Consider the following 16203-nt stretch of genomic DNA (forward strand, 5'->3'; position numbering starts at 1 on the left):
AAATAGAACAAGAAAATAAGCTGAAAATAAATCATCTGAAACAGGCAGGTATATTTTGCTACCATGCTAATTGCATTTAATGGAATTAAAGGAAATTTCAGAGGAAATCTGAAAAGGAAGAGGTGCAATCAGTGTATTATGTAGGAGTAATCCCTGTTAAATAGGAGTTCTGTGACTTGAGGTTTACTTTCAAATGATACTAAATTCTTTAGTAGGGCTTTCTTTCCATAGGGTGCAGCGAAGAGCTAGTATTACCAGCAGAGGGAGAGATAAGAGACAGCACACTCCAGATTGAATACAGAGGCTGCCAGCAGCGTGTAAGACTCCAGGGGTTTTACTGTAGCAATAAGAAAAACAGAATCAATATAAAATTAAACTGACATACAGTTCCAGTTTTCTGAACATGTGTTGGCAGAAAAATGAGGCTGAACATGGAGTGAGCTGAGTACAGATTTGTGAGAGTTACTTTCATAAGCAGCCCCATGCCAAGATGCCTACTGGCTTCAATAATGTAAAAATGAAAAAAAAATCAAATGTTTAATGAAATGAATATTATATAATGAAACTACTTATGTAATATAGTAATTAACATGAATAATAAGAATATGTGAAAGATTTCATCAGAAAATACAACACAACGTTGTAACTTTTCCATCTCAAATTATTCTCTTTTATGTATTGTCATACGCTAATATTTTCTTGAATTGCAGTACTGAATGGTTTGAGATCTCTCTCTCTCTCTTTTTTGGGGGGCAGGGAGTCTGCCACATTTATGCTGTAGTAGAGCTGTCTAAGTGAAAGTCCAGGGGATTTTTGTTTTCTCCTGAATGAAATTTGGGTGTCTTCCCTGACTATTGCTAAATGTTTGTATATTGCAGACCTTTCATAGGCCAGGGCAAGCAAATTAATGATGCTGTCGATGTTGGTTAAACTGAAACTGCACCTGGATTTGGAAAACATATTCTCTGCCAGGTAGATGGGAGAGACTTCATGACTGCATGCCATGAAGTGTAGGAGTCTGTGTCATTTTGTCTGGTGCTAGGAGGTGAAAGCTGCCTGTGTATTCTCTGGTTAATTGTTACTTGCCAAAAGAGAAGGAAAAGTTGGAAAATAGAGTGCACCTATGAGGGAAGATTGTGACCTACAGGGCCTCCCAAAAAAGTGAAATGGGAAACAAAAGACAAGGGACTGAGAAAATGCTTTCTCTTATGAGGGTGTCAGGTTAGCTCTAGTTTTAGGCCTTTGTCTGGTGGAAACAACAGCTTGAGGTACATTGTCTTTATGGGTGTCTGAATTTCTAATATTAACTTTGAGCTGGTCAGTGGTATTCTTAGGACATCCAAACTTAAAGTGCTACATAAGTGACTGCCTGTTTCTCTGTGTGGCACAAAATACAGTGTGCCTGCGTAGGTAGCATCAGGCATGGCTGGGGAACTAAATGCACAACTTCCAGAATGCATTGACTTTTTTAACAGGTGTGATACTTCACTTGTTGCAGCACAGGGTCTTTCCAGCAACACCTCAGCATGGTTCCTTCTTTGGATTTGTTCTAGCTGTGTGTTTTGTATGGAAGAACATATTTATGAAATAAATAAGTTTCTAAATGATTACTTGCTTCCCTTCTGGCATTTTGGAGAATACTGTCTTGCTATTCTTTCAATTCCCCAGTAACTTGATCTGAGTGATTTTGTTATAGCCAAGTAATGCAATTGGCAAAGCATGCCAGACACCTTATTATAAGAGTCTAAATTTTTGGTGAGAGAATTTCCATTTTCTTCCTGAATAACTTTTTTTTTTTTTTAAGCCAATATTTAGAGTAGTAGTTGAAGAGTACCATCTATTCTGTAGTAGCACCTGCATTTTATTGTATTTCAGTGCTGTCAAATAAACGTTTGTCATCTGCAGCATTTGGGGGAAAATCATTTTTAAGGAATTATGCTCTTAAATAAAGAAAAATAGAGCTTTGTAACTGCTGCTGGCAGAGAATGTGTTGATGTTCATTGCTACGGTTGCAATATTATGAACTAAATATAATTTTTGTTTGTTTTTATGACTTTTAAGACAGCAAAAGCTTTGCTGAATGGATTTGCTGGCAGAAATTTGTAGCGTATCTTATTTCAATAGGAATACACAATTCTTGCTGGATGATAGTTTTGCCTGTCTTTACGTTTCTGACCTTAGTTGTCAGATGTTGTTATAACGGGATTTGCAAAGAAATTGTTATTCCATTCATGATGCTTTTTTAGTGGTGAAAATATATCTCATTTTAACACTTTTGTAAAATTACCTAAAGAATGTGATAAAACATGACAAGAACTGAAGATCTGGGGACAGGGTGACCGTCTGTAACTGGGTCTCTGTCTTGAAACTGCAGGATATGGCACTGTGCATTGGTGTGTGTGAACAGAGGTCTTGTAATCTTGTTAAACGTGTGACAAAGGGGAATGATAGTAGTAATAATAACCCTTCCTTTTTCCACTTCCTCCTTGTCTGTTCTTTGACAAGTCAAAGCTATATTGCTTGAGGAGCTTACGGCTGGACATGAATTACTAATGACGAGGCTTTTCTTTACTGCACAAGCAAGTTGAAATAACTTTTATCTTAGCTCCTGTTTGTTTCAAACACTTAATATCTGAAACAGAGATGTTGGTTTCTTGAACAGCCTTGCATTCCTTACTGTCTTCTGTTTTTGTAGTAGGATCTGTAATAATATTTCAGTGTATGCTCTGGCAGCCAAAAGTGCCAACCAGACTGGGAAGAGATCTGATAAATGTTTATAAATATCTAAAGGGAGGTAGGAGGCAAATGGATGAGGCCAGGCTCTTCTTGGTGGTGCATAGTGCTAGGATAAGGAAAAAACCTAAAACTTGAACATAGGATAAGGAAAAAACCTAAAACTTGAACATAGGAAATTCTGTACTAACATGGGGAAGAACTTCTTTACGGTAAGAGTGACAGAGCACTGGAACAGGTTGCCCAGAGAGGTTGTGGAATCTCCTTCTGTGGAGGTAGTCAAGACCTGTCTGGACACCTACCTGTGTGACCTACTATAGGGAACCTGTTTTAGCAGGAGGGTTGGACTTGATGATCTCTTGAGATCCCTTCCAACTCCTGTGGTTCTGTGATCCTTGCGAGTCCCTTCCAACTATGATTCTGTGATTCATTGTCTTGTTTGTTGCTGGTAAAGAGTCTGTGGTAATGTGAAGCTGATCTGTACATGCTCTCTCTAAATATCCATTTACTATGGCTTCTTTCGTCAAAATATTGCATTGGAACCTGTCTTTACTTGTTCCCATCTGTAAAGCAGTTTTGTGTTTTTGTTATTGAGTTTCTTCACTTGCTTAGCCCAATCTTGTTGAACAAAATGTGTCACATCTTAAAACAAATTGCATTTTCCAGATTAAGTTTTGTATTTTTTATTATTCAGTTTTGTTAAAATATCTGTCTGAAACTGGTTCTCAATATATTAGTTTTCCCTGTTTATAACTATTTTATAGTTAACATCTGCAAATTTGCTTGTTGTCATCTCAGTAAAATGAGCCATTAGAATGTAGTCTAGTAAATTTTTGTCTTCTAAATGCCATTCAGTATTGCCATTCCTCACTGGCTGTCATGGCTTTTACTGGTACAAACTCTTCTACGCATCTTTTTATTTCCAGGAATAATCAAAAACTTTGAGGCATTCTGCTGACTTGCTGTAGCCTGGTGTACAGGTAGACCTCAGGTGGAATCCCCAGGCTGTACTAGAAACTCACACTGATGCTTTGTATGTGTTCATTACAGAAAATCCTAAAGTATTGAACACTCGTTCAGTACATCACTCGATGTATGCAAATGATTCCACTTTTGTATAAAGCCTGCTTAATGCTGTTAGAATAGAATACATTATTTTTTTTCTACGCTTTCCTGTCACTTTGAGGACTTTTAATTTTGAATTCTGAACAGCTGCAGATAGATTTTTCAGAAGGCACAGAGACATCTCTCTGGTGCAGCTGGGGAATCTTTCTCACCTGTTCTTCTGGTCTCCAGCTTTTACTAGCAGTGTTTTTTGTTATGTTTTGTTTGTTTGTTTTTCCTTTTTTTCTTCTGTTCGTTGCATTTATAGCTTATTATTAAGTCTCCTGAATTGTTCTTATTTTATTGATACCACTCTAGGTTATGTATGTATTTGGATTCATGTTACTTCAGACCTACTCCTAAGTTTGAGTCACTGAATTTTAAATATTTTTCCGTGTTTTCATTATCAGACATGATGCAGAAAAGTACAGTTGCTGAAGAACAGCGTCTTCATTTCTTTTTGGTCTTTCTGAGTTACCATTTCAAATATAGTGGTCTTATGTTGTTCATTACTACACCAGGAGAAAACCACATCTGGTCTTTAGATGGCATTTTAATAAAGGTTACTCCTTCTAAGATGAGCCTTCTGTTTTGGGCTCCATGTGTCTTGTTGTACACAGCACTTTATCCATTGTTGAAGTAAGACATCAACCAGTCTGTTTAATAAGATGAATATTAATTCCATCAGTAGATAGGATTTTTGACTTGTGTTCCTTTGGTATAAGGAAGGGACTTGCTTAATAGGATCCATAGAGTATTTTTAAGTTGGAGAGTGCTGTTACGTTAAAGAGTTCATGCGTAGTAAACCAGATATTTCCATGACTTTCCAGGTATTTCCTTCTAAGTGCAAGGAAAGCAAAGTAGTGATGGTATTTTGTTCTGCGTATGGTATTTCTGATATCCAAGGTTTTGATTTCTATTCTGTCTTTTCTTTGTAGTCTGCCAGCTGTCTTGTTTCATGTCTATTTGCATTCTCACAGCAGACTGATTTAAAGAGGGGGAAAAAAAGTAATAATGCAGTGGTGCTATTCTACAGGTAGTATTTATTTGTATTTCTTTTAATGAAACTCCAGTTGTACTTTTCTTATCCTACCTAGTATGACAGGAGAACAGAGGCTTGATTTTTTTGACGATTAAACCACTAAATATTTTTTCTGCAGCTCAAGAATCTCCTGTTTATTTTAAATACGGAAATACAGAATTTTAGTAAGACAGCGAAAGTAGAACTCTGTGTTGAGCTGTTGATTTTAATATATGGTGGCTTTCAGTAGGAAATGCACATCAGCAGCGGAATGTAGTAGAGCTACATAAAATAATATTAAGGAGGCTAGTGTGCAGTTGCTTGGTATTGAAAGTACTGAGCATTTTTCAGAAGAAACCGTTGGTCTGTTTCAGGGATTTGCAGTATTCAGGAAGAGTAAGAGCTGATTTCTGTGGGTTGTGAAGGAAAGCTCATTATCTACCCTACAAGAGTGGTCTTTTTATTTTTCTTTCTTAGCAAGTTATCTAAACTAACTGCTTATGGGATATATGAAAGATTTGCTTTTATTTGGAGAATGTGTTTCAATTATGATAATTGGTTTTAATGTTGTTGTTATCTTAAGTAGCGGCTACTGAAGGTGGAAGGGAGACCTTTCCAAACACAGTATGTGATTTGAATCTATGAGAAAATAGAATGAAGCTGCCACTTTATGTGTCATAAGTCACGTATATAAACCAGCAGTCCATTGTGGCTGGATTCTTTGTAGGCCTCATTACAATGGAGATGGTTACAAGGGGTCTGTCTGAAGGTTCATTATTATTTAGCTGTACATTCTAGATATCAAACGTTTGAAGTATGGAGTTCTTAATGTTGTTAAGTTGGATTTAATGTCTGCTTTAGTAATGAAGTGCCTCTAACCAAAATATCTGAGAGACTATTTTTGAAGTGAAGCCTCTTAAATCAGACTTCAGTTAGTCATAATTCTCTATTGACACCCTTGACCCCAAATCTTTTTGAATCTTTTGAATGTTTGCAATACTTACGTTCAGGAACCCTCTGTACTCAGAGGAAGAGACATTTAGCAAATCAACTGCATGGGAAATCTGTTTTTGTGCTCAGATATTAATATTTTATTTCAAACTATTAAATAAAAAGTGTCTTAGGTACAAACCAGCTCTTTCTGGGAGGAAATGCAGTTTTGTTGCTGTGTTCAGCTCTGTGAGCATAATGTAGCTTCAGCTAAAATACCTGCTGAGCAACATCATTGATTTTGGTGTTACTCTGCATGAGAGAGCAGGACTCCAAGTCTTGAAGACTCGTATATTCATTTTCTTTTCTTTTTCAGTTATTCCCTGGGCAGATGTTTCTAAGTGCCTTAAGAGAGTTTTCAAGAGGTTCTCTTTCATTATCATGACAAAGGCACTTCATTTACACAATCACAGAAAATAACTTACATGTTTAATGCCTTTAGTTAGTACTAGTCCTTTGCTAGAGATACCCCAGTCAGTGTTTTAATGTGTATTAGGATTTCTTGCAAATACACTTTTATCATTTACCTAGTAATTCTTGAAGCAAAACTACTCATACATGAATCTGCTAATGCTCTGAAGGTCTAGCACCTCCAATATCAAGAGATCTATATACTGTGAATTTTTTTCTGTCATTTTGACAAGGAAATTACTGAACTTATTCAAGGAAAAATTACAGTCAGGTATAGCGTAGGTTATTACAGCATTGGGACTTCATTTAGAGAGGAAAAACTAGTAAAAATTATTTTGAAAGCTTTTTACTTTTGCTTTAGTTGTGTATGCTGAATATTTAGGATATTACTGGCACATGATTTTAAAACTGTATAGAGTAAGCTGAAACAGCTAAGTGGGTAAATACTTTCCTAAGTGCTTTGCAGTCAGTCTTTGTAATTAAGACTTGCAAAGTCTTCATTTCGACAGGACAACGTGGGATTTATTTGTCGTCAGCAAAGACTGATTAAGGCTGATGCTATACACACTCCCACACATGTATGCTGCATGGTGAAGCTTGGTAAAATCTGTGTCATTTGATTTTGTCCCATGATGCGGCATATATTTCTTCCTTTCCTTTTCTTTCTCTTCAGTCTCTTGTTGCCCTTACCTTGTAACCCTGCATCACCTCCAGTTCTATACACAGACACCATTCCTTCTATAGTAGTGTCCAGGTGATATATATCCGTTTTGTGTGGGTTTCCACGTTATTAAGATCCTGTAAGATACCGTTAACCGTCAAGCACATCTTGATAACAAATACTAAGCATTTTCAGAGCTTCCTTTTAAATAAATGGCACCTACCTGAAATGAAACAATTAACTATCAAACAAAAAAAATGAATTATTCAGCCTTCTTTCTGATAAAGTTAGTTGTGTTGATTATCCCTATCCAGGAACAGATCCATTCAAGAAAGACGAAGTATTAAAAACAAAGACTTTTTTTCTTCACAAAATGGCTTAGTGTTGTTCACTTGAAGAGCGTTGGCATGTTTTTACAGAGCATGAAGATGAGGGATAGATTCATGTTCTAGCTATTCTACAGCTCATGATTTAGTGGGCAGTGATAGTTGCAATAGGAAAGGAAGAAGAGGAGGGGAGAGATTGAAATAGAATGTATGATAATACACGATTAAAAGAAAATTGTGCATTTATTTTAAGTTGGAGTTTTGTCAAGGTAATATTGAAATACCTAGCTCTTAACTTGTGATAGAATACAGTGATATGTTCCTCTCCCTATTGTTAAACATCTGTACTTTAATACCTAAGCTGTCTGAAACAGGGTATGACTGCTCTCGGGAGGTGTATCTGATAATAGTAAGGTTTGCAGATGCCCTATGGAAGGCAGCAGTGCTGCTTCTGCTTCACACTTTATTCTTTTCTCCATAAAAGGTACTACAAAGAGCTAAGTATGTTTTTTTTTCTTGCTTATTTACATTTAAATACAATTTTTTTTGTCTGTCTTTTCAGTTTATGGAAAAAACTGACAGAGACTACTACACACTGGATGACATGTTTGTTTCCAAAGCAGCAAAAAAAGCACGCAGTGGGGAAGAGGAAGAAATACAAAGAAGAAAAGCAATACGTGAGCACCAACAGCTTGCTGCACGCATGGAAAAGTGTCCTTACTGTTTTGATAGCAGTGAACTTTCTAAACATCTTATTATTGCAATTGGTACCAAGGTAAGAAAATAGCAGTTTAGCACAAAAGTAAATATAGAAAAGAAAGAAAATAAGTGTTAATGGTAGAGTGACTAAGTTAAAGAACGCAGGTGCTTCTTTGATTATTCTGCATCTTATTCTCCCTGAGTTGATTTCAAGAATTCCTCAAGGATTAGGGAGAAAAAGATATGAATCTGTTGTGAATTACGAAGCTAGTCTTTGATATCAGAACTTCTGATTTGTGGAAAACATAAAGCAATAATGAAAGATCTGAGTACAGACTGCAGGTGGATTTGTGGAAGAGTAAATCATACCACGCTGAAGGAAATTTGAACTGATTAAGATCTGTATCTCAGTCGTATCAAGTAAAGCCAAGTGGAGAATTTCATTCTTAAGCTTAAAATCCTTTGAAATAAACAAAACCAAACCCTCTCATTTTTGTCAATTCTTTTAAAATATGTAAAAATATTTGGATTTATAACAGTCCTTGCTGTAAATACTTTCCTGTAAGTAGAAGATAATGGCTTCTATTGGTTTGAACTTTAGCAAGTGATGTATTTCTTGACCTTAGCAATGAGAATATTTTTAACACTAGAATAATAGACACTTCAGTTTTTGTTTACTCTTTATAGGTATACTTGTCTCTACCAAGCAACCAGTCCTTAATTGAAGGTCACTGCCTGATAGCTCCTTTACAGCACCATTCTGCAGCCACTCTTTTGGATGAAGAAATCTGGGAAGAAATCCAGGTCAGCTGATAAAATGTCTCATGTTCTGATAGCTTTGTAAAATAAAATAGTTTTGAATAACATGATACATGCTAGAAAAGTAGGTACATTAAAATCTAATGAGGTTTAACAAGACGAAGTGCAAGGTGTTGCACTTGGGTCAAGTGCAGTCCCAGATATGAGTACAGAGCGGGAGAAGAACTTATTGAGGGCAGCCCTGCCAAGAAGAACTTGGACGTCCTGATAGACAGAAAGTTAGACATGAGCCAGCAGTGTGCACTTGCAGCCCAGAAGGCCAACAGCATCCTGGGCTGCATCAAAAGAGGAGTGGCAGCAGGGAGAGGGAGGGGATTGTCCCCCTCTACTCTGCCCTCATGAGGCCCCAGCTGGAGTACTGCGTCCAGGCCTGGGGCCCCAGTACAGGAGGAATGTGGAACTGTTGGAGCGGGTCCAGAGGAGGGCCATGAAGATGATCAAAGGGCTGGAGCACCTCTCCTATGAAGACAGATTGAGGGAGTTGGGCTTGTTCAGTCTGGAGAAGAGAAGGCTCCAGAGAGTCCTCATTGCAGCCTTCCAACGCTTGAAGGGAGCTTACAAGCAGGAGTACCACCAACTTTTTACACAGTCTAATAGTAATAGCACAAGGAGGAATGGCTTTAAACTATGAAGAGGGGAGATTTAGATTAGATGTTAGGAAAAAATTTTTTCTCAGAGGATGGTGAGCTGCTGGACCAGGTTGCCCAGAGAGGCAATCACTGTTGGATGGGACCCTGGGTAGAGTGATCGAGGGAATGGCAACCCTGCCCACGGCAGGGGATTGGAACTAGATTATCTTTAAGGTCCCGTCCAACCTAAGTCATTCTATGATATGATTTTGTGATACTTGTCATAAGTGTCTATTTTAATAGTTTCCACCTTGTCAGCTCATTTTGATCCCACTAAGGGGTAGAACGTGATTACATTACAAATGGAAATTAATGGTCAAAAATTGATAAAGGAAGATGTAGAGTAAAAATTGAAGAAAAGTTTTAATTTATAAGGCCTAGAAAAAAAATGTCTAAGAATGTTGCAGAACATCTATCCTTGGAGATCCTGGAGATGAGGATAGGGGAACATGTCAAGAATGACATAGGGACAGCTGATCCCTTACAGAGGGTGTCATAACTGCTTTCTTAGCACTGTTAAGAAAATGAATGTCAGAGAAGAAAGATCACTTACAATGAAGCACCTGCTAAAGATATAAATTTTACATTAGTTTTTTTTTTTTTTTAAAGCTAATCTGATATTGGGGTAGATATCAAGAGAGAACTATTTTCATTCTTACTCATATCAGTGAGGTTTCTGTTAGAATACAAATTCTTTCTTTTTTTATAAGATTTATTAGAATAAAGTGCCAAATGTGATGGGTCATGCTGTCTTTCATATGAAGACATTTTGAAGTTTTTTGAGTTTTGTTTTCTTTGAAAAAGGAAAATAAAGGGAGAAATGTAAGAAACTTCTGCCTAAAAGATTGACAGTGATCAGCCTCTCTCTTAATTCCACCGTAAGGATTATTACAAGGGAAAAACAACTTGCAGACTGTTTTGCATCAAAATATTGGAGACTATTTCAAAGTAGAGAAAAGGTTAATTGCTTCCACAGTTGCTTAGGTTTAAAATCAGGTTAATCCATGAGTTTTAAATGGCTTAAGTAACTTTGATTTTGCCTCAAGTCTAGCAGATGGATTCTCTGACTTTCCGCAGGTACTCCCAGAATTGATTCTTATGGCCGAGAGTTGTTGCTTTGTAAATTACTCTCCTCCCTAGGAGGAACAAAAAGGAGAACTTTTTTATATGACAGAAATGCTGCAGAAAGTTGTATAAGGGAACAAGCATAATGAGTACAATCAGAAGGATAAACAAAGTGTTAGGGAGAAGTGGTCTATATATTTATCCTGTATCCTCTATTTAACCTATTGTCTTTTAACAAAATAGAGTTGTAGAAGAAATGGTTCAAAATAAAAGATGATCGCTTTTCTAAACGTATGTAGGAAGGAAAATGAGATAAAGACAAGATAAGCAAATGCAGTTTCTGTATTCAATCCTGGGCTTTTCCTTGCTAGAAAATGCAGCTAGTTTGTTAACTCATCAATTCTGTGAATATATTAATTGTGAGTTTAAATATTTATTTGTGGCAAAATACTTAGGAGGTGATGGATGTGTTATTTTGCAGCATCTGTGTAATTCAGTAGGAGGAGTCTGGAAGGCTTCCATAGGAGAAAAAGCACATACTTACTTGATGACCAAACTAACTTAATGATGCCAGAGCCATATTTGGTATTGCTGTTGACAGAAAAAAACCTCACATTTTTATTACACTGTATTGAGCATGTGTTTTAGCTATTTTTACTGGTATTTTTTTTTCAAGACATGTTGGAATAAAGCAAGAAAGGTTCTTTTATATTGTGTGGCTTCAGGCGCTTGAATTTAACATGATGCATGTTTTAGACTTTTATCTGCTTCACTTGACAAAGTAAATATGCATCTAATCTTTTAATATAAAAATATATAAATTTTTGCATGTTCCGTTGTCTGAGTTGTGACATGTATCAACAAACTGTATCTGAGCATGAGCCGTGCCTCATTGATGAGGATATTAAAGAGCACCGGTACTAGTGCAGACCCATGAGGGTCACCACTCATCACTGATCACCATATCGACATTGATCTAGATCACTGCCCTCTGGGTATGATCTTGCAAGCAGTTTCTCAACCACTGAAAAGTCCAGCCATGAAATCCATATCTTTCCAATTTGGAGAGAAGAATGTTATGGGGGGCCATGTCAAAGGCCTTACTGAAGTCCAGATAGATGACATAACTGGCTTTTCTCTTGTCCACTGATACAGTTACATCATCATAGAAGGCCACTAGGTCATCAGGCAGGACTTGCCATTGGTGAAGAATGCTGATTGTCTCATATCACCTCTCTCTCTTCCATATATCTTAACATAATTTCCAGGAGGGTCTGTTCCATGATCAGAGGTGAGGCTAGCAGGTGCATAGTTCCCTGGGTGGTCGTTTCTAAATTTCTTAAAAATGGGTTTGACGTTGCCTTTTTTGTAGTCACCAGGAACTTCACCTGAGTGCCATGACTTTTCAAATATCAACTCTACCTTAGGACTCTGGGATGCATGTCAGTGGGACCCATAGACTTATGGATGTTCAGTTTCCTCAAGTGGTTTTAAACCAGATTTTTGCTTACAGTGGGAGGGATATTGCTCCCCCAGTTCACTCCTTCCAACCCATCGGCTCGAAGGGTGTGTGAAGAGCAGTTGCCAGTGGAGACTGAGGCAAAAAAGTTGTTGAATACTTCAGCTTTCTCCTTGTCCATTGTTACCAGCCTGCCTGTATTGCTCGCTAGTCAGGGCTACGCCTTCTTGGACATTGCTTTTCTCATCGATATACCTATAGAAACCTTTCTTATTCTTCTTTGCACCTGTTGCCAAGTCCAACTCCAGCTGGACCTTGGCCTTCCTTATCCCATCCCTACACAACCACGCAGCATCCATATACTACTCCCAGGTACCTGTTCTTGCTTCTACCTCCTGTGCATTTTCTTGTTCTCCAATTTGATCAGCAGTGCCAGACTCTTGCCTTCCTTTCTTGACTTTCTACACCTGTGGATGGAGAGCTGTTGTACAGTATGAAAAGCTTCCTTAAAGATCTGCCAGCTCTGCTCCCTCGTCCCCAAGGACAGTTTACCAGGGGGTTTTGTTGACTTAACTCCCTGAAAAGCTGGAATTTGGCTTTCCTAAAATTTAGCATCCTGATTTTACTTTGTCTGATATCCCACAGGACTGTGGACTCCACCACTGCATGATCACTGCAGCCCACTCAACCTCCAATCCTGATGTCACCAATCAGTTCACTTATGTTAGTGAGCAGCAGGTCTAGCATTGCATCCCCCCTGGTGGACATGTCTATTACTTGGCTCAGGAAGATATCCCTCATACATTCTAGGAGCCTCCTGGGTTGCCTCATTCTTACGGAACGTCACAGTTATGAAATTCAACCTAGTTTTAGTTCCAATTGTAAAAAAAAAAAAAAAAAAAGTGGTATTAACTGCAACTGAGTTTATACTGTTAAGTATAGTATGTTATTTCACAATAGATTCCTAGACTTCATATGTTTGTGCTGTAAGAAATATAGTTTGTATTAAATTGTTGAATAAAGTAGAATTTTCCTAGTGTGATCACTGCTGTTCCATTTTATTATGATTTTCTAAGGAATTATATACATATTAGTGAAATAATATAAAATATTATATCTGGAAGCTTTGAAAAGGTAATTCAAATTGTACATTCTTTTTCTTTACACAGATGTTTAGGGCAGCACTGGTGAAAATGTTTGAAGCTAAAGGCTTGGACTGTGTCTTTATAGAAACAAACATGAGTATGAAGAAACGATATCACATGGTATATGAATGCATTCCTCTTCCAAAAGAAGTAGGAGATATGGCTCCAATCTACTTTAAGGTATATGAAAAAGCTTTTTCTTTAGGTCATTTGAATGTGTTTACCATAAACTATTTCTGGAAAAGTTTTTTTATGTTGAAGTACTAGTTTTGAAAAGATTTTTTTTTTCCGATGAAGAAATGTTTCTTGATCATTAAACAAATTCTGTCAGGTAATTCTCTTTGGGTAGTCAGTGGAAGATCTGTATGTCACGCTGTGTGGTTGCCTCAGTTCTGACTGCACTGACTGATACTGGAAACAGATCAGAGAATTATAGCCTCTTGAAGAGCTACAAGGACTGCAACACTCCTCCCTTTAAGTCATATAGTATAAATTTAAAACCCCATGCATGTGTCCTGGGAAGCATAAAATGAGAAAATATCTACTGTTCTAGCAAACACCATTGTATAATGTTTCATCCCCATTTTATGTCAGTAAGCTCAATTTTCACAAGTATCCTGAGTCTTTGATGAGCATTACACAGTGTGATAAATATTTCTTCTTTCTGGTCTCTTTCAGCTGACACTGTAAGGAAGGGGTCATTGATGCTTCTACCCAGAATTGAGGCAGTGTGTAGGGCCTTTTTGATTTTCAGAAATTGGATCATGATTTGCCTTTTATTGATTTAGTATCTGAAAAAAAAGCTTTTATAAGGGTAAATTTGACTGAGTACACACATACTTCAGTATTTATGAATAAATAATTTTATTTATTCTTTGAAAATAAATAATATAATTGTTTTTTGATGAAGTGGAAAAGTCAGTGTGATAAATAGCAATGCAGTGACTTTCACAACACATTTGAAACTCTCCACATGGTTGATTTCATTGCCTATGTTTTAAGTGCATTAAGTATTTTCTTTGGAAGCCAACAGGAAGATGAAGTGCAAGCTTCAATGCAGTGTCATTTGTGTTAAACTTTTTCAGAAGTTTCCACCATTAAAATATGCAGTAAATGAAAATTAAAGGACAATTAAAAAGGTACCTACGCTATACACACTTCCATACTATGAAAGATTCAGAGTCAGCTTTAGAGGCCTTTGAGTGCAATCAGGCTTCTAAGATGGATTTTCCTTTTGGAGTTTAAAAATAGAAAAAGGGAAAGAAAGCTAAAAGAAAAAAAGGCTAATATGGCATAATGAAACCAGAACACGTTTAGTATGAGCTTAGTGAAAAGAAAATTAGACCTTTTAGTCCCTAATAATTTGAAAGTTTCTTGTTAGAGATAACTTGTCAGGCAAAAGACAGATTTCAGGAAAAAAAAAAAAGGAATAGAATTAAGTGAGTTTCAAGATATTAAATGGTTCCTCTATAAAGTATGTAAGTTCTTAAAATCAGAAAGATTACCAAAAATAAAATTACTTTGTTAAGAAATAACTAGTACTTGTAGTGCAAAGTACTTCTTACAGTTCGCTTTACTCCATTGAAAAGTGAGTTCTTTGCTGTGTGGAGGACTATTTTCACATTTAGATAAATGATTTTACAGAAAGCTATAATGGAGTCTGATGAAGAGTGGTCCATGAACAAGAAGATAATTGATCTTTCTTCAAAAGATGTTCGGAAATCTGTAAGTAATGAAATATATTGAACACTGAAATTTTCAGCAAATTACTTTCATCTATTTTAGTTATTAACTGTTTCAAAGAGAGAAGGAAAGGAGCACAATTAAATTAGTGGTTCAGGAGATGGCATGGACACGATGAGCATTAGAGTCTGACTGAACTCCTAATTGACATTAGCAAAGATTCCCATTTATTTCAACAACAGATGGGCTGAGTTGCAAACACTGCTTGAGAACAAAGCTGGCATTCTGAGTACATGTACCAGCATAATTTTCTTGATTAACTTTAAGAATTAAGATAGATCAAAGATTTGCAAATTACTGTCTGGGAAAGAATATGGTGTATCTTTTGCATTGCCCTGGAACAGCCTTTGGTGTTGCTAAATTTATGAAATGAAGATGCAAATAGTATTATAAATCTTTATTTCTAAAACGAAGGAGCTGAAACATTTTAGTATATAAGTCTTAAAGGAATAATCCTGAAACTGTTAAGTTCAAAAATTGGTCCATAGGTATGCTTTGGATTTCTTCTGCTTCTTGGCCTTTTGTAACAGGGAAAGCCAACACCTGTCCCAAGAAAACAAAATGTAATTTTCTTGTCTTGTAATAGAGCATCGAGACATTTATTTTTTTCTGAATCATACATGTTTATGATTGTATTATATACCCACTCGAAGGTAGATCAGTTTTCAAATTAATTCAGGGCACTTCTTTAAATTAATAAAATGCATCTGAGTGTCAAGTGTTACACAGTTGTGTAACTTTAACATTATTTTAGGATAAAAAAGAAGAGAAATGCCTTCAAGAAAATATGAAAGTATAGTTCAGAGACTGACCTGAGGAAGTTAGAGAGTTGTACTATGAGACAGCAGTGTGCAGAATGAGAATCAGACATGACTGTGACATTTAATGGGCTGATTGTGTGCAGAAACTAGGACTAGTTTTCTAGAGGCAGAACCCTAGCACATGAGCCTAAGCAGACAGTGTTCTTGCACGGTATCAAGGCCTTTCTGTTTCTTACTCTGCTCCCTTCAGTAAGCAAACTGGGGGGCGAGCAGTGCACTGGGAGGGGACACAGCTGGGACAGCTGACTTAGCAGCAAGCACTCTTCAGCAATATATAAACGCTGGTGTATTATCAACACTGGCCTAGTTACCAGTCCAAAACACCCCTTCGTGTGGGCTGCTCTGAAGAAAATCCACCCACAAGCAATATAAGGAGCACCTTGTGAAAATTTTCAGTTATTTGAACTGTAGCAGAGACGATATGCATGAGTTTGAGGCTTTGCAAACCTTAGTATACAGGAACAAATTAGAAGCAAATTATGAAATTATCCAGTTTGACAGTTAATCGTAATTCCAGTCATCTGTTTGGGTTTTTCAATAATGTATTCTCTGTAGAGGTGTTTCCCTTCCCCTGCTT

At 36.9% G+C, this 16203-nt stretch overlaps 1 protein-coding gene across 2 annotated transcripts in view; it reads left to right on the forward strand.

Annotated features, from left to right (window-relative positions):
• Nucleotides 1-16203, forward strand: part of CWF19L2 (CWF19 like 2, cell cycle control (S. pombe)) — a 67958-nt gene that overhangs the window by 49723 nt on the left and 2032 nt on the right. For both annotated transcript variants that reach the window (XM_021380534.1, XM_021380543.1), the window contains exons 13-16: nt 7809-8021; nt 8633-8749; nt 13087-13242; nt 14707-14787. In XM_021380534.1, coding sequence (XP_021236209.1) covers nt 7809-8021; nt 8633-8749; nt 13087-13242; nt 14707-14787 — 567 coding nt within the window. The remainder of the gene's footprint in view (nt 1-7808; nt 8022-8632; nt 8750-13086; nt 13243-14706; nt 14788-16203) is intronic.

Source organism: Numida meleagris, chromosome 1 (assembly GCF_002078875.1).
Source record: "Numida meleagris isolate 19003 breed g44 Domestic line chromosome 1, NumMel1.0, whole genome shotgun sequence".
NCBI lineage: Eukaryota > Metazoa > Chordata > Aves > Galliformes > Numididae > Numida > Numida meleagris.